The sequence below is a fragment of the Scyliorhinus canicula genome, chromosome 14 (genome assembly GCF_902713615.1).
Source record: "Scyliorhinus canicula chromosome 14, sScyCan1.1, whole genome shotgun sequence".
Lineage (NCBI taxonomy): Eukaryota > Metazoa > Chordata > Chondrichthyes > Carcharhiniformes > Scyliorhinidae > Scyliorhinus > Scyliorhinus canicula.
Genome location: NC_052159.1, coordinates 27,145,145 through 27,169,982, shown reverse-complemented (window position 1 = coordinate 27,169,982; position 24,838 = coordinate 27,145,145). Strand labels below are relative to the sequence as shown.

At 46.1% G+C, this 24,838-nt stretch overlaps 1 protein-coding gene across 1 annotated transcript in view; it reads left to right on the top strand.

The window, feature by feature from the left end:
- The first annotated feature begins 722 nt into the window (after window positions 1-722).
- Window positions 723-24,838, top strand: part of mgat4a (alpha-1,3-mannosyl-glycoprotein 4-beta-N-acetylglucosaminyltransferase A) — a 273,041-nt gene continuing 248,925 nt past the window's right edge. Inside the window, exon 1 of the mRNA XM_038817905.1 lies at window positions 723-1,043. Within this exon, the coding sequence (XP_038673833.1) occupies window positions 950-1,043 (94 nt within the window). The 5' untranslated portion in view covers window positions 723-949. The remainder of the gene's footprint in view (window positions 1,044-24,838) is intronic.

Here is a 24,838-nt window from a genome sequence, read left to right as displayed (position 1 = left end):
AAGTGCTCCGAATTTGAATGGAAGTTTTACTCTGGATTCTTTTTAACAACTAATATTTAAAGAGCAATTTTTAAACTTATCCTTCTTTGTCCTTGACTTGAAAAAAAAAATCCGGAAACTCGAAAAGTGAAACCATTGTATCTGGCAAGTTGGAAATGACACAACCTGAAACAATCTTTATGCAGAGTGCCAAATGAGGTAGTTGACAAATATCAGGAAGAACCGGCAGGGCTGGAACTGACGTTTCTTTGCTCCTTTCCTTGTTGTTTTAATATCTGGGCATCGTTTTGTTCCCTTCTTTAAGTCCTTGTACATGGGAAATTGGTTGGAAGATCAAATCCTCGCACTTGGTGCAAACAGCTTCTCGCTGGAACCCAGGCGGCGGCGGGTGGGGGGCGCCCCAGAAATTGACAGGGAGAGGCTGGAGGGGGCGGGGCGCGGAGGGGGGCCCCCCGCCGCTCTCGATTGTGACGCGAGACTGACAGACAGCAGAGCCATCCAATCCTTCTACCTCCTTCCCGGTGATTGGACGGAGAAACGTCAAGGGCGAACCAATGGGCGCGGGGCGTGGGCGTGGTCTGACTCCGGGTGGGTAAACCTTCGGCGAGTCCTCGCTTCCGCGCTCTGCTGTGTCTGTGGTGGGAGGAAGGCGAAAGAAAAGCGGCTGCAACATTTTATGTTGTTATCCCCCCCCCCCCCCCCCCCCTCCTTTTGCATTATGTGGACTTCGTAAGCCGAGAATATAAAATCCCGACCAGAGTGGAGAACCCCCCCCCCCCGTCGTTGCCAGCCCTCCAGGATTTAACGTGCATGGACATCTCTTGTTATTAAAGGGAATCATTTAAGAGGCAGCGAGACACGGTACGGAGAGAGGAGAAGAAGCCCCCCGCTCCAGTTCTTGCTATGAGAGTGACGGCGAAACTCCGGTAGCGACTCGGTGGGCAATGAGATGAGGCTCAGAAATGGGACTGTGGCCACCGCGTTAGTGTTTGTCACCTCCTTCCTCAGCCTGTCCTGGTACACAGCCTGGCAAAATGGAAAAGGTAACGGTTCGCTTTCATTTCCAAATGCACTTTTCATTTTGTGCCGCTGCGGACTACGTGCACCCTTTTATCATCGCGAAGTGGCTTCAGAGGATTGGCACAGCGCAGGAGGGAGGTCATTCGGGCCGTCGCTTGCCTCCGGGCGAGCCCTTTGGTGCCACTCTCTCGCCTCCCTTCTTCCTTTCTGGGTAACATTGCTACCTTCCCACTCTCGGGTAGACCTTCACCACTGGCCAGGTGAAAAAGCCCCACCTCGTGTCTCATTTGCTTCATTTGCTGTTGACTATTTTTAATGTTTCCTCGTATTCTCGACCCTTTCATAAGCGGGACCATCTCCCTTTCTAACTCTGTCCAGACCCCCCCCCCCCCGCCATGCTTTAGAAAACCCAAACCAAAAGTCAGTTCAAACGTCTGCATTGCATGGTTTACAAGGTAGTAATTTGTAGTTTGGATTGGTTACATTCAAAGGTTTAGTTGCCAAACCTCCATGTGTTTACTGAGAAATGCGTGTGTGTTAAGAGAGGGTTAAAACTGAAACGTGTAGTTGTAACACATTTGAAGTGGTCGAGGAAGTAGGAAACTGGTTAGCCTGAAATTACCTTTATCTATTTTCTACAATGTGTTAGCCCTTCAGTCAAGGCTGAATATTCAACAACAGCGTTTGAACACGCTGAAAGGATGAAATTCGAAATGTCTTGTACAATCGACAAGGTGGCTTGTCTATTGCAGGCTCAACCTCGCATCTGAAAATGGAAATGCTAGTCGTCCACAAGAGCTTGTACTGTACCTCCTTTTAGACTGAGATTAGCCCCAGGTGTTGCACTGTCAACTTCCTTTACATTGAAGGGACACGAATTGTTTATGCTGTCATCCATTTGAGCATGAACAACAACAACTTGTATTTAGTGCTGCTGAAAATAAAAGAGACATGCTGTCAAAGCTTTTTGTATTGCACTCATCAGAGCAGGCTGTTATGACCAGAGCAGATGTTATTGATGAGCAAGACAGATCCTGGAGGGAAGCCTCTCTTACTGGTCACAAAACTTTTGAAAACAAAAAAGAAGAGCTATTGACCCCAAAAGCATAGAACTCCAATATCGCCTTTAGGATTTAAAAATTCAGAAGTAAAGCGCATAAGATTAAAGTTACGCCATTTTAAAAAAGTGTCTTGCAGAACAATCTCCAAAAGTACACTGGGTCAAAAATGTACATGTGAAATACAAGCAACAGCTCCTTTTATAGATGTTCAACTATTGAATTCCAGTAATATTCTCCAAAGCATAGGGCTACTGTAAGTTTAATAAAGGTGTGACACACAACTCCTCAAACACCTCCATTCAGATAAAAGCAAATTGCTGTGGATGCTGGAATCTCAAACAAAAGAGAAAACGCTGGAAAATCTCAGCAGGTCTGGCAGCATTTGTAGGGAGAAAAAAGAGCTCGTGTTTCGAGTCCGATGGCTTTGACAAAGAGTCATCGGACTCGAAACGTTACTTCCATTCAGATGTAGAAATCCAAAAAGTAGGTTCAGAAACAAATTGCTTTCTGAGAACAAAAGTTCGAACCTGGGTGGTTGCCTTGAATTCAAAGCTGTCACACTTCAGCACAAAGATCTGGTCTCCAGGGCATTGCCCCACAGCTCAGCTACTGACTCAGCTAGACATCTTTTCTTAAATACCTTTTCTCCCTTTCATCTGAAATTGCATTCACCACAAAACCGCCTTTGAACTCAACTTCTCCAAATATAAAAATCTGTTATGTTCTCCTATTGCCTCTGCTTTCAGGTCGACAGAATTTATTATACCATTCCCTATTTACCTTTGTTGTTCATTCGTGGGACGTGGGCATTGCAGGCTGTGCCCATTGGTGCCCATCCCTAAATGCTCTTGAGGGGGCAGTTAAGAGTCAACCACATTGCTGTGGATCTGGAGTCACATGTAGGCCAGATCAGGCAGATTTCCTTCCCTAAAGGGCATTAATGAATCAGATGCGTTTTACAACTATCGACAGTGCTTTCATGGTCATCATTAGATTTTTAATTCCAGAGTTTTATTGAGAATTGAATTTCACCATCTGCAGTGGCGGGATTTGAACCTGGGTCCCCAGAGCATTGCTCTGGGTCTATGGTTTACTAGACCAGTTACAATACCACTACGCCACCAATTAAGGGACAATTTAGCATGACCAATCCACTTACACCGCACATCTTCGGGTTGCAGGGTGTGACCTACGCAGACACTGGGAGAATGCAAACTCCACACGGACCGTGAACCAGGTCGGGAGTGTACCTGGATCCTCGGCGCTGCTGCACCCCTAGCCAAGCTGTTCCAGTACACCTACAACACTGGCATCTACCCGCAATGTGGAAAACTGCACATGTCCTGTACACAAGAAACAGGACAAATGTAGCCCAGCCAATTACCACCCCATCGGTCTACTCTCCATCATTAGCAAAGTGATGGAAGGAGTCATCAACCGTGCTATCAAGCGGCACTTACTCAGCAATAACCTACTCATGGACGCTCAGTTTTGGTTCTGCCAGGGCAGCACGGTGGCGCAGTGGATAGCGCAGCTGCCTCACGAAGCTGAGGTCCCAGATTCAATCCCGGCTCTGGGTCACTGTCCATGTGGAGTTTGTACATTCTCCCTGTGTTTGCATGGGTTTCACCCCCACAACCTAAAGATGTGCAGGGTAAGTGGACTGGCCTCGCTAAATTGCCCTTTCATTGAAAAAAATTAATTGGGTATTCTAAATTTATTTTTTAAAAGTTTGACTCAGCTGCAGACCTCATTACAGCCTTGGTTCAAACATGTACAAAGAGCTGAATGCCAGAGGTGAGGTGAGGGTGTCTGCCCTTGACATCAAGGCAGCATTTGACCAAGTACAGCATCAAGGAGTCCTAGCTACGAGTCTGAGAATCAGGGGAAACATCTCTACTGGTTGGAGACATACCTAGCCCAAAGGAAGATGTTTGTTGCTGGTCAGTCATCTGAATCCCAGCACATCACTGCAACAATTATTCAGGTCCCAGGACCAACCATCTTCACTGCTTTATCAATTACCTTCCTTCCAATGTAAGGTCAGATGTGGTGATGCTCGCTGATGATGGCACAATGTTTAGCACCATTTGTGACTCCTGAAAATGAAACGGTCCTCATGTAAATGTAGCAAAACCTGAACAACATCCAGCTTGAGTTGACAAGTGGCAAGTAACAGTCAGACCACAAAAGTGCCAGGCAATAATCATCTCCAATAAGAGAGAATCGAACCATGATATTCAATGGCTTTGCCAACACTGAATCCTCCAGAATCAACATCCTGGGGGTTACTATTGACCAAAAACTAAACTGGACTAGCTGCATAAATACTGTGGTTACAGGTCACTTGTAGGTTACACCATCTACAAGGCACAAATCAGGAATGTGACTGAATACTCCGCACTTGCCTGGATGAGTGCAGTTCCAACAATACTCAAGAAGCTCAACACCATCCAGGACAAAGCAGCCCACTTGATTGTCACCCCTTCCACAAACAGTCACTCCCTCCACCACCAATGCATAGTAGCCACAGTGTGTACCATCTAAAAGATGCACTGCAGGAACTCACCAAAGCTCCTTGGGCAGAATCTTCCAAACCCATGCCCATCTAGAAGGACAAGGGCAGCAGATATATGAGAACACCACCACCCAGGAAGTTCCCCTCCCTGTCACTCTCCATCCTGACTTGGAAAAATAATGCCATTCCTTCACTGTTGCTGGGACAAAACCTTGGATACCCCTCCCTAATAGCGCAGTGGGTGTTCCTACACCATATGAACTGCGGTTCAAGAAGGCAGCTCACTATCACCTCCGACCGGGCAATTATGGATGGGCAACGAATGCTGGTCTAGCCAGCAGAGCCCACATCCTGTAAAACTGAATTTAAAGAACCAAACGCCTTTTACTCTTTTATCTCCTAATTCTCACAGACAGGCTGTCTCTATTAACTTCCTGCAATTTAATTAACTATGGGGAAAGACCCGGAGAATATTACTATAATCCCAAAAGTATTTTTTTAAAAAAGACATCCATTCATCACATGAATACCGAATTTCAAAGCGTTAACTTTTATTTACATAGCACCGGGCATCCGTCCCAAGCTATATCACAGAAGCATAATTAGACAATGATGAGCTAAATGATGTAGATATCAGGGTAAGTGATTGATTGAAAGATTAGTAAGAGATGGTTTTTACAAAGACTTTAGACTCTACAGATGTGAGACACGTGCCAAACATTTCATGGTCAATAAAGTGGTAACTGTAATCATTGTATGTAGGGAAATGCAGGAAATACTTTACACAAGGCCCCAAGCAGCACTGTGATAAAGCACTGGTTAATCTGTTTTGGTTGGAGGACAAATATTTTCCAACTTATTGGAAGAACGCCCCTGCTCTTCCTGAAAAATGTCAGGGGATCTTTTCCTCCACCTAAGAAGGGATCTCACATTAACCTCAGACAATGTTTCACTGACCAGCCAATCTAGATCATCCGCCCAAGTCGCTGGTGCAAACTTGTGAAAAATTAATTTATGGGATGTGGGCGTCGCTGGTTATGCCAGCATTTATTGCCCAGCCCTTGTTGCCCTTCGGAAGGTGGTGGTGAGTTTCCTTCTTGAACCGCTGCTGTCTGTGAGGTGTGGCACTTGAACCTCCAACCTTGAGTTGAGAATGGCGTCACAGAACAACAGTTGATGCTTTGATGGAGCAGGAGGGGAATGTCGGTAGAGAGTTTTAGGATGGGAACTGCAGAGCTGTGCATGGAGATGGCTGAAGACAGCGCTACCAACGTTGCAGCAAAATTGGTTTGACATGATGAGGCTGGAATTTTAATCAAATGCAATCAACACAAAAAACAGGCCCCTCGAGTCTGTTCCACCATTAATAAGACCAGGGCTGATCAACTTTGACTCCACCTCCTCGCAGTATACCCATTCCCCTTGATTTCCTTAATCGCTATTGGGGAAAATCCTCCTAACATTTATCCTGTCAATCCTCTTACTTTTTATATGTTTCAGTGAGATCAACACTTCTTCTAAACCAATGGAATATCGGCCTACTTTGGTCAATCTCTCTTCAGAGGACAATTCCCTCATTCCAGGAATCAGTCTAGTGAATGTTTGTTACACTCCCTCCAAGGCAATTATATCCTTTCCTGGGTAAGGAGACAAAAGCTAAACATAACACTCCAGGTTTTACCAAGGTCTGGGTGGCACAGTGATTAGCACTGCTGCCTCAGGGTGCCAGGGACCCGGATTTAATTCTGGCCTTGGGTGAATGCCTGTCTGGTTGGAGTTTTCACATTCTCTCCATGCCTGCGTGAGTTTCCTCCGGGGGCTCTGGTTTCCTCCCACAGTCCTAAGAAATGCAAGTTGGGGGGGGGGGGGGGGGTTATGGGGTTGCAGTGATAGGGCGGGATTGGGGTGCTCTGGTGCAGACTCAATGGGCCTAATGGCCTCCTTCTGCACAGTAGGGATTCTATGATTTTAATAAGAGTTCTTTGCTCTTATATTCAACTCACTTTGTAATAAAGGCTTTCCAATTGACTACTGTACATGCATGTTAACCTTCTGTGCTTTGTATACACTGGCACCCAACCCCTCTGAATGCCAATGTTTCCCAGGCCCTAACCTTCATATAAAAAAAAATCAACTTTTCTATTGTTGCTTCCAAAGTGGGTATCTTCACATTTTCTCCAATGACCATAAAACATGGGAGCAGAATCAGGATCTGCCTCACATAAAGTGGGAGTGGGGAATGGAGCCTGACATTGAATGAATGATTAGACCATAAGACAGAGGAGCAAAATTCGGCCATTTAGCCCATCGGGTCTGCTCCGCCATTCAATCATGGCTAATATTTTTCTCATCCCCATTCTCCTGCCTTCTCCCCATAACCTCTGATCCCCTTATTAATCAATAACCTACCTATCTCTGTCTTTTTTTTTCTTTTTAAAAAAAATTTAGAGTACCCAATTATTTTTTCCAATTAAGGGGCAATTTAGCGTGGCCAATCCACCTATCCTGCACATTTTTGGGTTGTGGAGGGCAGCACGGTGGCTCAGTGGGTTAGCACTGCAGTCTCACGGCGCTGAGGTCCCGGGTTCGATCCCGGCTCTTGGTCACAGTCCGTGTGGAGTTTGCACATTCTCCCCGTGTTTGCGTGGGTTTCGCCCCCACAACCCAAAGATGTGCAAGGTAGGTGGATTGAACACGCTAAATTGCCCCTTAATTGGAAAAAATTATTTGGGTACTCTAAATTTATTTTTTTTAAAAAATTTTGGATTGTGGTGGTGAAACCCACACAGACACGGGGAGAATGTGCAAACTCCTCACGGACAGTGACCCAGAGCCGGGATTCGAACCGGGTCCTCAGCGCCGTAGGCAGCAATGCTAACCACTGTGCCACCGTGCTGCCCCTATCTCTGTCTTAAAGTCACTCAATGATTTGGCCTCCACAGCCTACTGTGGCAAAGAGTTTCACAGATTCACCACCCTCTGGCTGAAGTAATTCCTCCACCATCTCTGTTTTAAAGGATCGTTCCTTTAGTCTGAGATTGTGTCCTCGGCTTCTAGTTTTTCCTACAAGTGGAAACGTCCTCTCCACGTCCACTCTATCCAGGCCTCACAGTATCCTGTAAGTTTCAATAAGATCCCCCCATATTCTTCTAACCTCCAACGAGTACAGACCCAGAGTCCTCAACTGTTCCTCATACGTCAAGATCTTCATTCCAGGGATCACTCTTGTGAACCTCCTCTGGACCCTTACCAAGGACAGCACGTCTTTCCTTAGATATGGAGCCCAAAACTGCTCACAATACTCCAAATGGGGTCTGACTAGAGCCTTGTACAGCCTCAGAAGTACATCCCTTGTCTTGTATTCTAGCCCTCTTGACATGAATGCTAACATTGCAATTGCCTTCCTAACTGCCGACTGAAACTGCACATTAATCTTACGAGAATCGTGAATAAGTACTCCCAAGTCCCTTTGTGCTTCTGATTTCCTAAGCATCTCCCCATTTAGAAGATAGTCTATGCATCCATTTCTCCTTCCATTTGCCACTTCTTTGCCCACTCTCCTAGCCTGTCCAAGTCCTTCTGCAGCGTGCCTGCTTTCTCAATACTACCTGTCCCTCTACAGATCTTTGTATCATCTGCAAACTTAGCAACAGTGCCTTCAGTTCCTCCTTCCAGATCATTAATGTATATTGTGAAAAGTTGTGGTCCTAGCACCAATCCCTGAGGCATACCACTAGTCATCGGCTACCATCCTGAAAAAGACCCCTTTATCCCCACTCTATGCCTTCTATCAGTGAGCCAATCCTCTATCCATGCCAGGATCTTACCCTAACGCTATGGGCTCTTAACTTCTTTAACAGTCTTCTATGCGGCACCTTGTCAAAGGCCACCTGGAAATCTAAATAAATCACATCCATTGGTTCTTCTTTGTCCAATTTCCTTGTTACTTCCTCGAAGAACTCTAACAGATTTGTCAGACATTTTTCTTTTTTTTAAATAAATTTAAAGTACCCAATTATTTTTTTTTCCAATTAAGGGGCAGTTTAGTGTGGCCAATCCACCTGACCTGCACATTTTTGTATTGTGGGGGTGAAACCACGCAGACATGGGGAGAACGTGCAAACTCCACACGGACAGTGACCCAGGGCCGGGATTTGAACCCGGGTCCTCAGCGCCGTAGTCCCAGTGATAACCACTGCGCCACATGCCGCCCCTAGATTTGTCAGACATGACCTCCCCTTGGCGAAGCCATGCTGACTCATTCCTATTTCATCATGCACTTCCAAGTACTCCACAATTTCATCTTTAATAATGGACTCTAAAATCTTACCAATGACTGAAGTCAGGCTAAACGGCCTATAATTTCCCATCTTCTGCCTCCCTCCCTTCTTAAACAGTGGTGTTACATTGGCCACTTTCCAGTCCTCTGGGACCCTTCCTGCCTCCGGTGATTCCATCAACCAGGTTCTTGCCCATTCACTTATTTTTGTCTGCTTCTCTTTGTATCTTGATTATCAGGGAGATCAGGGATTATGGGGAGAAGGAGGATGAGAAAAATATCAACCATGATTGAATGGTGGAGCAGACTTGAGGGGCTGAATGGCCTAATATTGCTCCTTTGTCTTACGGTATCCCCCTCGAAGCTTACTTTGTCAACTTGTATTGTCAGCAAATTGGATAAATTAAAATCATTTAAACCATTAATACAGACCATTAGAGTCTTGTAAAACATTTGCAGTCAGATTAGTATCTGTATTGCATCAGTATTTCATTAAATACAGGATTTCTTGTTATTCTCTCACCAGAGATTTTAACATGCGTCAAAATTTCTCCATCTGGAAAAAGCTGCACCCTGCTGTCCATGTGTAAAATCAAAGCTAGGAATATAAATACAAATTGTGTCAAGAGTCTGGCCTGTGACTTATTCATAGTCGTAGAAAATTAAAGTCTAATTGGAAACTGTTTTCCGTGTGGGGTTAAAACGGCAAGTTTACATCTAATGGGCTCAATATTATTTGAGGGATAAATACATTCTCCGCCCTGCCGGCAGCGCATCCATACCTGTGCGTTTCCCGATGGCGTGGGGTGGTCCACAACAGGAACGCCCTTCTGCCCGCTGCAGGAATAGAGAATCCTACTATTGGTGGGGGCACGCCGCGCTGGAGATCAAGGCTGGTGGGATGGAGAATTTCCGTGAAATCTGCCTGTTATCATTTCAGCTCTTATCACAGAAAACAGCTTCCAAACTATTAGTTTTGTTTCACATCAAAATATTTGTTTTGGATTCAAGTTGCGTAGCAACATTACAACTGCTCGTTCGTTGGGTTTAGAATTATGTAATAGCCAATGGGGTTAAACTGTACAGAAACCTTGGAGGGAGGGCAGCACGGTGGCGCAGTGGGTTAGCCCTGCTGCCTCACGGCGCCAAGGTCCCAGGTTCGATCCCGGCTCTGGGTCACTGTCCGTGTGGAGTTTGCACATTCTCCCCGTGTTTGCGTGGGTTTTGCCCCCACAACCCAAAGATGTGCAGTGAAGGTCGATTGGCCACGCTAAATTGCCCCTTAATTGGGAAAAATGAATTGGGTACTCTACATGTATTTAAAAATAGAATTTGGAGGGTACAGACGGTTATCATCTTCGTCTGTAGAACCAATGCTGATGTTTTCTTTTAATTCCCTGACCAATTTTTTTATTAAACTTTGTGAATCTTAATTTTGAGCACAAAGAATAGGAGAATAGCTTTTGAATAATAGGCTGTATCAAATAACGATCCCTGCCATTTTGCCACACTCATCCATTTCCATCATTTCACCCACTGTGCCCATTTTCGTGTCAACCCCCCCCCCCCCCCCCCCCCCCGGTCCCCCGTCCCCTTCCCATTGCTTACCAAATCAATATCTCTCACCGGGGTGACCTTGCTTTGGGGCTCCTCTTGCCTTCTGTTGTTTTATTTTTGTTCTCCATCAACCTCCCACCCCCATCTCTGCCATCAACTGTACATACATCATACACTCCAGTTCTGTGTGTTCCAGATATGCCACTGCACATGCCAGGCATCACCCAACAAATAAATCTACCAGCATATCCCTTTGTCATCGCAAATCAAAACCATCCCAACCGACGAAAAATTAATATTATTTTATTAGTTTGTAAGTAGTTATGCCTTGAGCACACGTTCTGCAGCATCATGCCAGTTCCAGCATGCCAACCTGTCTTTTTTCTGCCCATTAATTTGTGAAGAATGCAAGATTTTGGATATATTGGATTATAAACATTTGGCAATTTAAGGGTTTAAAAACCTGGGGTAGAGTGTGTTAGATTGCAGTAGTTATGATTTTTTTTTAAAATAAAAAAATCTTGTTTTGCAAGACCAGAATGCCTTTTGGAGTCGGAGGTGGAATTGACCAAAGTAAAAGCCAGGGGTAATGCAATGTTGTTTGACTAGGGGGGAGTCCCTGGGGGGCTGATTTGTTTTCAGCTTGGGGAGATGATGCCATTTCTAGATGGACCTAAGTCATTCGGGTATTTTGAGTCGAGTTCTGATCTGGCTAACATTTCGTCCAGATGCAAGGTCTTTTGCTCTCACAGTAGGATAGTTAACAAAAAGAGTAATAGTATTTAAACCAGTGCAGACTTGTCTGAGGACAAGGGGAAAGCTGAAACAAACCAGTTGAAATAGCTTTTTGAAGATGTCCTGCCAGAGTCTGCAGGGGTTCTAACATGAGCCAGATCTGTTCTGGAAAGGAAGCATTACACTGTGCCTTTGGGATGTAGGATTGATTGAGAGCTGTATGTTTTTTCCTTTCTTGTTGTTTAATTGGGAATAGAGATAGAAATTAAGCGATACTGTATTGAATAATATTGTTTATGGGGTAATTGTAAGCTATTTTCAGATGTGATGTTTAATACTGTGGTAACAATGTCTTGTTTTAAAATACCAAACCCCTATTTCTTTGTGCAATCACTCCTGGAGCGAATCATTTTTTCCGCACACCATTACAAAACGAATTAAAATATTGGGTTTTGGGTCCAGTATTATTGTCGCTGTTGGGGTCCGGTCTGAGATTGTAATAATCAGTCCTGAATCCACGCTAATATATTATCATTCACCCAACCCTCGAGTGAGTTTTCTGTGGCGGATGCTGTGAGACGTTGGCCACAAGTGAATCTTCCAGTACCACCAACGTCTGTGGGCTTTTGCGTTCATTGCCCGCCCTGCCATCAGGGAACCCGCCGCAAGGGGTTAACTTGTTTGGTGAGGCCAGAAAACCTGCCCTCAATTCTGCAAACTCTAATTTTGTGTGAAAAGTTCTTGTGTGGCGTCTTAATAAACCCCATGTAATACATCATAGCCATTGTTGCCCCCACCTTATCTATCCTGCTAGCTGAAAAGGACAAAAAAGTCAAACACTATTTTCCTTTCATAAATCTGTACTGACCTTGCTTGATCGTATTAGATTTTTCTAAATACCCTATTACCACATGGCTGCTAATAGATTCTAGCATTTCTCCCACTACTGATGACAGGCTAACTCCCCTGTGTTATCTCTCCCTCCTTTCTTACACAGCAAAGATTACATTCAATACCATCCAGTCTGCAATGAACATTTGGAATTTTAGGGAATTAAGGATTCGGCCTCCAAATGTGAACGGAGTGTTTGATTGTGGAACCTGCTTTCACAGCTAAGCAGGAACTTGTTCTTACATGGATGGTATCCTTATCTTTTTGGGGCTCTTGAGGGGTGATTGATATCTGCCAGCCCAAACTGTCAGTGCCAACAAACGCCAATATTTAATGACCCAAGCTCCACTACTCTCTGGTGCATATATAAAAGAAATGCACACTTCCAGTGAGTCTTAAGTTGAGAATAAATTATACTTCGAGACGCTACTGCCTGAGTTCACCATGTGGGGATAGATGTAGAGGCCGGAACACACTTTTGTTTTCTTCAAATCTCTGCAGCGATGGTATTCCTAGAGGTGTTAAGAAATCTTTAGCTTCATTAATCTCCTGGATGTAGGAAATAAGCCAGAGATCCTGTTTGTACGATTGCCAGTAAGGCACTTCCAACATCCATCATCCAGAGTGCTTCAGTTACAATGACACTGACCAAAGCCCTGAAGCTGCCAGACTGTGGTGTTAAATGAACAAAACAAGGAGCAACTTATCCTATTAGCCTGCCTGTTGCAGATCTCTGTGTCCAAAGTGGCCTGATGCGCATCTGCACACGCCTATCTCTGCTGTGATGCGTTGCACAATTAGTATTTTTTAAAATATATTTTTATTTAACATTTTCAATATTTTAACATTTTTACACTAGCCCTGCACGTGAGGTTGAGGCATTGATCCTTTGCAACACTTCGCACCATGATCCTTCTTCCAGCCCCATCCCCAGCTCTTTCTCCCACTTGGCTTTAATCCCTTCCATAGATTTCTTATCCTCCTCCATAATCCGACCGTAAATCACCGACAAAACCCCACTCTCCAACGCCCCACCGACAGCACCTCCTCCAGCAACGAGGAGAGCGGCGCCACCGGGAAACTCTGAAAGGTCTTTCTTGTGAAACCCTGCACCTGCATATACCTAAAGCCTTCCTCACGCTGCAGCCCATTACTTCACTCTCAACTCCTCTAATCTTGTAAATCTCTCCTCCAGGAACAGATCCTTCATCTCTTTCACCGTTTTCTCCTCCCATCCCTGGAACCTTGCATCCAATCTCCCTGGCTCAAACCCATAATTCCCTCTTTTTGACATCACCAACATCCTTGGTCCAATTTGTTGTCCAGCTACCGTGACAGGAGCGTGACCATGTGTTTCGTTTGTCATGATATCCCCACCCTACTAAATATAATCAATGTTGCTCAGTCTGATCTTCTAAAGAAGCTACCAAGGGCAAGATATAAAAGGTCTAAAAAGATCTTGCGCAACATTTACCCACTTGCATCCTGAGTGCAGTTCCAACAGCGCTGAACAACCTTGACACCAACTAGAACAAAGGGGCCTTCTCAATTGGCACCCAATCCACCACTTCAAACATTTGCCGCCTCTCAGTGCCCACAGTGGCTACCATATACAAGATGCACCTGCAGCAACTCGCTAAGGCTGCCTCGACAGCACCTTCCAAACCTGTGACCTCTACCACCTTGAAGATCAAAGGCATCAGACAATTGGGAAACACCACTGCCCCACCGCATGCAATCGTCCCTCCAAGTCACCCACCATTCTGACTTGGAACAATATTACTGTTGCTCGGTCAATATCCTGTGGACTGCAGTGATTGAAGAAGGCATCTCCCCTCCATCTTCTCGGTGCAAATAAGGGTGGGTAGCAAAAAATGCTGGCTTTGCCAGTGATGCCAACCCACATCCTGTGAACAAATATTTTTCAAAAACGAAACGAAACCCTCGTGATGAGACTAGAGATAGTCGGAATGGGTGGGGTGTTTTGGTAAGTCGCTGCACAGAATAGCAGAAAATCAGAAGTGGTTTGTCTTGCACTGAAATATTGAGAATTGAAAAGGAGAAATACATTTTGTGGTAAGACTCCAATGAATCAGATCCACATGCTCGATAGTCAGTGGCTGATGTATCTTTTTTTTTAAATAATTTTTATTGGAATTTTTTACAGAAAATATAAAATACAACGACAAACAATGAAATGCAACAAAATAACCCATAATAACTGTAACACCCCCCCAGACCGTATCAACGCATGTATCACATACCCCCCCCCCCCCCCACCCCCCCAACCCCAATGAACAAGAGAACTTAAAAATAAATTAAAATTAAATAAACAAACATAGTTATCGTCGTCTCCCCCCCCCCGGTTGCTGCTGCTACCATCCCCGTATCCTATCGTTGAACCAGAAAGGCGAGGAAAGGTTGCCACCGCCTAAAGAACCCTTGTACCGATCCTCTCAGGGCGAATTTGACCTTCTCTAGCTTAATGAAACCCGCCATGTCATTGAACCAGGTCTCTACGCTTGGGGGCCTTGCATCCTTCCATTGTAGCAAGATCCTTCTCCAGGCTACGAGGGACGCAAAGGCCAGCACACTGGCCTCTTTCGCCTCCTGCACTCCCGGCTCCACCCCAACCCCAAAAATCGCGAGTCCCCATCCTGGCTTGACCCTGGATCCCATCACCCTCGACACGGTCCTCGCCACCCCCTTCCAGAACTCCACCAGTGCCGGGCATGCCCAGAACATATGGGCATGGTTTGCTGGACTCCCTGAACACCTGACACACCTGTCTTCACCCCCAAAGAGCCTACTCATCCTAGACCCGGACATGTGGGCCCGGTGCAGCACCTTGAATTGGATGAGGCTAAGCCGCGCACACGAGGAGGAAGAATTAACCCTCTCCAGGGCATCAGCCCATGTCCCGTCTTCGATCTGTTCCCCCAGTTCCCCCTCCCACTTAGCTTTCAGCTCCTCTACTGACGCCTCCTCCACCTCCTGCATAAACTTGTAGATATCAGATATCTTCCCCTCTCCGACCCAGACCCCCGAAAGCACCCTGTCACTCACCCCCCTCGTGGGAAGCGAAGGGAATCCCTCCACCTTCCGTCTAGCAAACGCCTTTACCTGCAGATACCTGAACATGTTTCCCGGGGGGAGCCCAAATTTCTCCTCCAACTCCCCCAGGCTCGCAAACCTCCCATCAATAAACAGGTCCCTCAGCTGTCTGATGCCCGTTCTGTGCCAACCCTGAAATCCCCCATCAATGTTCCCCGGGACGAACCTATGGTTCCCCCTTAACGGAGCCTCCATCGAGCCCCCCACTTCTCCCCTATGTCGCCTCCACTGCCCCCAAATCTTGAGGGTAGCCGGCACCACCGGACCCGTGGTATACCTCGTGGGAGGGAGCGGCCACGGCGCCGTTACCAAGGCCCCCAGGCTTGTATCTCCACAGGACGCCCTCTCCATCCGTTTCCATGCTGCCCCCTCCCCCTCCATCACCCACTTGCGCACCATCGACACTTTGGCCGCACAATAATACCCCGAGAGATTGGGTAACGCCAGCCCCCCAGCATCTCTACCCCGCTCCAAGAAGGCCCTCTTCACCCTCGGGGTCCCATGTGCCCAAACAAAGCTCATGATGCTGTTAGTCACCCTTCTAAAAAAGGCCCTAGGGCTAAAGATGGGCAAACACTGAAAAAGGAACAAGAACCTCGGGAGAACTGTCATTGGCTGATGTATCTTAAAGCTCTGCTCGGCTATGACAGTCTTCCAGACCTGTATGCTTTGGCTTCCTATAAACACAGCAGCACAGTGGTTAGCACTGTTGCTTCACAGCCCCAGTGGCCCAGATTTGATTCCCCGCTGGGTCACTGTCTGTGCGGAGTCTGCACGTTCTCCCCGTGTCTGCGTGGGTTTCCTCCGGGTGCTCCGGTTTCCTCCCACACGTCACGAAAGACGTGCTTGTTAGGTGAATTTCTGAATTCTGAATTCTCCCTCAGTGTACCCGAACAGGCGCCAGAGTGTGGCGACGAGGGGACTTTCACAGTAACGTCATTGCAGCGTTAATGCAAGCCTACATGTGACACTAATGAAGATTATTAGATTATTTTTACCTGTAAACCCTTCAAGAGACATGGGCTGCTGAGTAAGAGGAGATGGTGATTGGCTGGATGGTTGAGCACTGGCTCAGGTAGAGGTAATTCCAATCTGTTGGTCATCGTAAGTCTTCTCAAGGGCAGCACGGTAGCGCAAGTGGCTAGCATTATGGCTTCGCAGCACCAGGGCCCCAGGTTCGATCCCCACTGGGTCACTGTCTGTGCGGAGCCTGCACGTTCTCCCACAGTCCAAAGACGTGCAGGTTAGATGGATTGGCCATGATAAATTGCCCTTAGTGACGAAAAAGGTTAGGAGGGGTTACACGGATAGGGTGGAAGTGAGGGCTTAAGTGGGTTGGTGCAGACCCGATGGGCCAAATGGCCTCCTTCTGCACTGTATGTTCTATGTTCTCTCTTTTCTTGGTTGCAGTCTTTGGATGACAAAACAGTCCTGTCAACCTGCGCGAGGAGCATTCTATCTTTAGCTGCTTTTTTTTTAAAGATCCGATGAGAGGTAGTAGAGAGAATCATTGTCTTCAAAAGGTGTGTGTGCCCCTGTAGCCACTGAAGGCACCCACCATTCTGACTTCATAACTCGATTCTTCATATTCAGATGAGAGTTGATTTTGGTGACGGCCAGAGTTTTCCCCCCCCAATTTCATTATGTCTATGATCCCTCGACCGTTGACTGGGCGTTTCCTAGTATATTGTACTCTTTGCCTACAGGAAGAATACATGTGCTAATTGAATAACTGTTTCCAGGTCTCTCAATTGCAGTCTGCGTAAACGCCTTCAGGCTACACTATACACTAACCAGCCTTTCATCCTCCATCCTAAACTTGAGCTCATTCAAACTGCCCAGGTTTTTTCATTCAGGGACTTCCCTCAACAGGTTGTTAATGTTTGGACATCTCTTGGTCATTGAATATACTCGGGCTGAGTTAGGTAGATTTATCGATTTATCGATTTATATGAGTTAGCGAGTTCAGGTAACTACAGGTTAGGGACTTTGCACAAAAGGTCTGGAAGGGGTTCCCTAGATTGCCGGGATACACCCTGCTGGAGCGACTGCTGCTTCTGGATGTGGAAGGGGAGGGAAGAATTGGGGATATATACAAGTGGCTGGAGGAGCAGAGAGGTTAGCAGGTGTTGAAGATCAAGGAGAAATGGGAAGTGGAGTTGGGAATGGAGATCAATTGGGGAGTATGGAGTGAGGCACTGTGAAGGGTAAACGGGACCTCCTCTTGTGCAAGGATGAGCCTTATACAGTTTAAGGTGGTACACAGGGTGTATATGACTCGGTCGAGAATGAGTGGGTTTTTTCAGGGGTAGCAGATGAGTGTGACTGGTGTGGGTGGGGGCCAGCGAATCATGCGCACATGTTTTGGGGTTGTGAAAAATTGGGAAGATTCTGGGTGGGAGTGTTCGTGGTCTTAGCCAGGATAGTGGAGGAGAGAGTGAGAGTGAACCCGTACCCTTTGGTGACGATATCTGGGGTTTCAGAGAAGCCGGAGCTCATGGAGAGGAGGAACCTACTCTGTAACCTACTTTGATGCAAGTTTGAATAAAATGTGTTTTTAAAAAAAAATATGGAAGTCTGTCAAAAGCATAAACAACTCGGGTCAATACCTACTCGGAGCCATTGGCAATGCTGCCGTCACCATAACCCTCAAACTAGACCCCTTACAAGATTCCTCCTCCATCCTAATCAACTCTACCCCATCTCCTTCCCACCGCCGCCGCACCTTGTCCACATTCGCCGCCCAATAATAATGAAGCAGGTTTGGCAACGCCGCCCCCCCCCCCCGCTGCCTCTGTAGCAGGGTCCTCCCCACCCTCGGCACCTTCCCCGCCCATACAAAGTCAGAGATGATTGTGTCCACTTTTCAAAAAAAGACCTTTGGTATAAAGGTCGGGAGAGCCTGAAAGATAAACACAAACCTCGGCAGAATATTCATTTTCACCACTTGAACCCTCCCCGCCAACGTTAAGTGCAATGTATCCCACCTCTTTTTTTTTTTTTTTATAAATTTAGTGTACCCAATCATTTTTCCAATTAAGGGGCAATTTAGCATGGCCAATCCACCTAGCTTGCACGTTTTTGGGTTGTGGGGGCGAAACCCACGCAGACACGGGGAGAATGTGCAAACTCCACACAGACAGTGACCCAGAGCCGGGATCGAACCTGGGACCTCAGCGCCGTGAGGCGGTTGTGCTAACCACTAGGCCACCGTGCTGCCCTGTATCCCACCTCTTAAGATCCTCCCTGGCCTCCTCCACCAGCTTCATTAAGTTCCACTTATGGAGCCCCGTCTATTCCCTCGCTACCTGAATCCCCAAGTACCTAAACCTATCCCTCACTACCCTAAATGGCATCCCCCCTAAATTAGCCTGCTGTGCCAGCTCATTCAACAGGAATACCTCACTTGTCCCTACATTCAGCTTGTATCCCAAGAACCCTCCAAACCTCCCCAACAGGCCCATAATACACTTCCATATTTTTGACGAGAACATGAATTGCTGCATTCCAATATGTCAATTGAAAAAAAATTACTATGCAGTATGTCAGAGTTGAAGTTTCACAAATCACAGTTCCACTGTATGGAATCTGTCTGACCATATTTTTGCCTGAAACTACATTCTTTGTTTGCAGTTCAAGCTCAGATCAAACCTTCAAATTCTTTTGTTTTAAATGCAATAGTTTTGTGCCTTTTTTCTCGCTTTGGAACAATTAGCACGGTTATACCAAAAGTTAAAAAGAACTCCCATGTCAGGAGAAGTTAATAAGGAAGGAAGATCTTACTAATTGGCAAGCCAAAGTTGGATATCTATCCAATAGAATCCCTACAGCGCCGAAGGCCATACAGCCCATTGAGTTTGCACCGGCCCTCTGTAAGAACACTCTACCTCGGCCTACTCCCCTGTGCTGTAAGTCTGTGTATTGATCATGGCCAATCCACCTAACCTGAACATCTTTGAACTATGGGAGGAAAATGGAGCTCTCGGAGGAAATCCACGCAGACACTGGACGAATATCCAAACTCCACACAGTCAACCCGGGTCCCTGGTGCTGTGAGGCAGCAGTGCTAACCACTGTGCCACTTCTAATGAGCTCCAATTTTGTTTATCTTATCGTGCACTTTTCCCCCCCCTTTTTTTGTACCTAATTGTTATTCCAGAATCCCAGGATTGTTATGGTACAGAGGGCAGCCATTTGGCCCAATGTGCATCCACTGGCTCTCCACATGAGCATTATGACTTGGTGTCATTCTCCTGTCTTTGCCAACAGGTCATGAATGTCTTCTTGTCTTTGACTTTGTATCCCCCAGGTCTACTCCTGCATAAACGTGAATCAAAAATATAATGTTTTACACAGATGTTTTCTTCCACCGAGCTAGGTAGCACTCCCAACTGCCCAGCCACATTTCAGAATCATAGAGTCGTAGAATCTACAGTGCCGAAGGAGGCCACTCGGCCCATCAAGTCTGCACCAGCTCTTGGAGGGAAAACTCTACTTAACCTGTAACCCAACCTAACCTTTTGGACACTAAGGGGCAATTTAGCATGGGCAATCCACCTAACCTACACATCTTTGGACTGTGGGAGGAAACCGGAGTAGCCGGAGGAAACCCATGCAGACACGGGGAGAACATGCAGACTCCTCACAGTCACCGGAGGCTGGAATTGAACCCGTGACCCTGAAGCTGTGAGGCAGCAGTGGTAACCACTGTGCCACCATGCCGCCCCTAACCAGTGATTGGTTTCCTCTGCTGTGGGAATCTGTACACGTTGGCAGGTTTCTGAATATGTCCATCCTGTTGAGCACGCTCCGCAAGGTGATTAATTCACACAAGTGTATACAATGCTGTCTGAAGACAATTGTAGAAGTGGACATATTCATCCCATGTATTTAATTGTTTGAAGTTCAGTGGCACACGGCTCTTCTTGTGCAGAATATTTCCTATAATTTGTCTCTACGACGACAAGGCATGAAAATGTGGATATTTTCTTCGGGGCCAATGTACCAAGGAAAGAGCAGCGTTCGGCTGCTAATTTGAAACTTTGTCGTTAACTTAGTGGACTTATAGTTTTTAAATGAGCTAATGTATGCTCCAACCATACAGATATATAACAGTTTGATGATGAGATCTTTGAATATTTGAATAGAGTTGACGCTTAAATAAAATTTGGTCACTACAGCAGCAGTAATACCGTTCCAAGTCAGGACTCAGAAGGGAGCTTGCAGATGGTGGTGTAGTTGGTAGAGATCAGGGTTTGGAAGAGGTTGTCAAGGGAGGTTGGCGAGTTGCAGGGATGAACCTTGACTGAACTGCCACTGTGTGTTGGTGACAAAAGGAATGAATGTTTCAGGGGGTGGATGGGTTGCTGATCAAGTGGGCTGCTTTGTATGCCTTTAAGGAGTTAGGAGATGAATTACCCGTCATAGAATTCTCAGCTTCTGATTTGCTCTTTTATGTAGTTGGTCCATTTATGATCATTGGTGACCTCAGGATGTTAATAGTGCGTGTTTCAATGATGATAATGCCATTGAACATCATGGTGAAATGGTTAGATTCTTTCTCGTTGGAGATGGTCATTGCCTGGCACCTGTGTGACGCAAATGTGGCTTGCTGCTTATCAACCCAAGCCTAAGCGCTGTCCAGGTCCTGCTAGTCTGCTGTATTTGAGGAATTGTGAATGGTACTGAGCATTGGGCAATCATCCGTGAGATCTTTCCATTCCATTAACCCTTCTGCAATGGGATTTACTTCATGATGTGTGGGGCGCTTCTCTGTAGTATTGCACAATGCTCCTCCCTTTTTACAAATGATATGTCTGTCATTTTCATAATGAGACTGAAAGATATTCCATGTCTGGCACCATGTGGAAGGGGATGAACTTGGTCTGGAGACTCGATGAAAGTAGTGCTCCATAGGAACATAATACTTAGTAGCAGGACTGGGTCATTCAGCCCTTCGAACCTGCTCCGCCATTCAGTTAGATCATGGTTGATGCGGTTGTGATCTCAACTCCACTTTGCCCCATAACCCTTGACTCCCTTGTCTATCAAAAATCCATCGAATTAATTTAATGACCCCCAACCTCCACTGCTCTAGGGCAGATAAATTAATTGGGTCGCAACCCTCTCAGAGACAAGATTTCTCCTCCTCCTCCACCCTAAACAGTAGACCTCTTAGCCTTAAGCTGTGTCCCCTGGTTCTAGTTTCCCCCTCATGGAAATATCCTCTGGGTATCTACTCATCAAATTCCATCAGAATCTTGTTTGCTTCAATAAGATTATCTCTCATTCTTCTGAACTCCAATGGGTACAGGCCCAATATGTTCAAACCTTCTTCAGATTTCTATGATTCTCAGAAGATAAGCCCTCGATCCCAGAAAAGGGTCCAGAGAAATGAATGGCATTCTTTGTTTGCAAGATAGGAACCTCCTTGATATGGAAGGTAGCCCTGTTCAAACAGCTTGATTAGTTCTGTTTTGTTTCGATATCTTCGAATTGCTAAGAAGGTTCCAAAGGGTTCAAGGTAGAGTGTTCTTCCAGTGACTGACCAGTTTTGAATAAATCAATTCACTGTATCATTCCTTGCTAAACCGGAGCACTCTTGCTGCTTAAACCGTTGTAGGTTCAAGCCTCAATTCGGGGACTTGCGCATGTAATCCAGTCCCTCACTTCAGAACTGTCCCTTCATATGAGGCAATAAATAAATCTCCCCTTTGTCCTCTGGTGGATGTAACAAATCCCATTGCTTCAGAAAAGAGAAGGGGCGTTTCTCTGCCCATCCATCTCTCTCATCACTAAAACCAATTTTACCTGCAACCTTGCTATGGGCAAATTGGTTTATTGGTTTATTTATTTTCTGACATTACAATAGTCACTGCATTTGACTGGCAGTAAATGCATTTTTAGACAACTTGACATTATGGAAGACAAGGTCTTCCAAACACGTGCTGTGCTTCCAGCCTGTTCTGCATTCAGTAATACTGTTGCAGTTGTTTTTTTTTCATATGACCTTTCACGAGTCTACAGACATGTTTTATACAATCAGTATTTATTTTGCAAATTTGCTGGGTCATAGAACAGACCTACTCAAGTGTGGATTCTGGCGTCTTGCCAAAATGCTAACGTCTGCGTTGATGAGCTGATTAGCTGACGGCAGTGCCGACTCTATAAAGGGATGGAAATTAATGTTTTATCACCTCAGTTCCGAGTGATATTTTGTTTTTGAGTCTCGGCAGTGCATCTTCAAGATGAAAGTGGAGCAAATTCTTTGTAGAATGTTTCCGTAAAAACATCAGAATTTAGCATTTTTCCAAGGGATTATATCCAATTAGACTCCATTTGATGTTTAGATATGACTGCAGGAACCTTTCCCACAGAAAGTCTCTCTCTTAGTTGGAAAAATAAAAGACTCTCATCTATAAAGCGCCTTTCACCACCACTGTATGTCTCCAAATGTTGTGCAGGCAATGAGGCATTTTTGATAGTGTGGAAATGTACAGCTGAGGCCTCAATCAAGTCAACCGTGATCTTATTGAAATCTTGTATATCAGTGACCGTTATAATGTCGGAAATGCGCCAGTCAAATTTCAGCAAGTTCCCACAAACAGTTAATGTTGCCTAATGACCAGATAATCTATTTTAGGGATGGTAACTGTGAAGATAAATGTTGGCCAGGATACTGGGGATAACACCCCTGCTATTCTTCAAAAAGTGTTATGGTATCTTCCTGCATCCATCTGAGTGGGCAGGCAAAGCATTGGGTTCACATCTGATTTGAAAAACAGCACCTCTGATAGTGCTGCCCTCCCTCAGTTCTGCACTGAGAGGGTCGACCTTGTTTTTTTTGGGCTCCAGTCCAGAGTGTGGCACCCATTTGGACAATAGTAAGAGCTTCCACACTGAATTCCTCATTCAAAGCTTTTAGTCTTTAAACTCCAATCTTGCATGCTGCAATCCTTAATATTAGGAACCGTTCCTAATTGTAGGCGGTGATATTTTCTCATGCGTGCTTTTGTCTAATGAACCGATATAATATAAAATAAATGATTTACTTTGCATGTAATTTAATCATTTGATCAACATATGGCAAATGATTGATAAAATCATTTCGACTTTAAATATAAATGTCTTGTGGATTGAGAAGCCGAGTGAATGGGCAGGATCTTCACTACTGAGTTGGTTCATCTCCTGATTCAGCAGACCTGCCTCTGTTTAAAGGATCCCATTAGACCCGACTTGCACCCCAGAGAGGCTGCAATGGGATTGTGTCAGGCCGGAAGATGATCCTAGACAGCCATGGAAGCAGGCAAATGCTGAGGCAGGAAGTTTAGAAGGCCTGCCTCTGTGTTCTGGGACTTTGTCCCAGTTGCTTTAGATGCTGTTGGGCCTTCTGGCACCTCATACCCACATGCCAACGCATGCTCCCCAATCTCCATGCCACTGCCATGCCAACTCTTGCCCCCACTTATCTCCCCCGCACTTGCAGCCGCCTATCTTCATGTCACTTTATTAACCACTCCAGTATCCACCATGGGCAGACCTTCAGAGTTGCAGAGAAAGAAACAGTTTAAAAATCTAATGGAGCTCTGATCACTTGGAACGTTAAGAGGGTTAAACGGGCCAGTGAAGAGGACGTGTGTGTTTGCGCATCTGCGGGTTCTGAACGCGGACATAGTCTTGTTGCAGGAGACGCACCTGAAAGTGGCAGACCAGGTTAGGTTAAGGAAGGGCTGGGTCAGTCAAGTCTTTTATTTGGGGCTTGAGTCTAAGACAAGGGGGGTCCAACTTCCAGCCTCCATGGTGGGCGCTGAAAGCTGTCCTTACAAAACTGCAGGTCTACCCAGTGCGGAGCATGTTCCGATATGGCAATTGCCGAATATTCTGCCCCCACCATTCCGGCCAGCAGGTCCCTACTCACCACAAAGTCGTCAATTCGGGAATACACCTTGTGGACGTGGGAGTAGTACGAGAACTCCCTCGCCGTCGGCCGGCTAAATCTACACAGATCTGCTCCCCCCATTTGCTCCATGAACCCTCTCAGTTCCTTTGCCATCGCTGGCAACCTGCCCGTTCTTGAGCATGACCGGTCCAGGCTCAGGTCCAGGAATGTATTAAAGTCCCGGCCCATGATCAACTTATGCAAGTCCAAGTCGGGTATCTTCTCTAGCATCTTCCTAATAAAATCCACATTGTCCCAATTAGGGGCATACACACTGACCAGGACTACTCTCACCCCTTCGAGCTTATCCCTCACCATAATGAACCAGGATGCCCTGGTCAGGATCGAAGAGGTATTGGGGGGCCTGAAGGTCATGCAGTTGGGTAAAGCCCCAGGGCCGGATGGGTATCTGGAGGAGTTTTACAAAACTTGGCCGGGATAGTGGGGCCGGTGCTGGTCAGGGTCTTTAACGAGGCAAGAGACAGAGGAAGTTTATCCCCGACGATGTCGCAGGCCACCATCTCGCTCATTCTGAAATGGGATAAGGACCCGGAGGCCTGTGGATCATACAGGCCGATCTCCTTGATCAATGTATACGCCAAGTTACTGGCTAAGATCTTGGCGACCAGAATTGAGGACTGTGTACCGGATGTAATTGTGGAGGACCAAACCGGGTTTGTAAAGAGGAGGCAGCTGGTGGCTAACATAAGAAGGCTACTCAACGT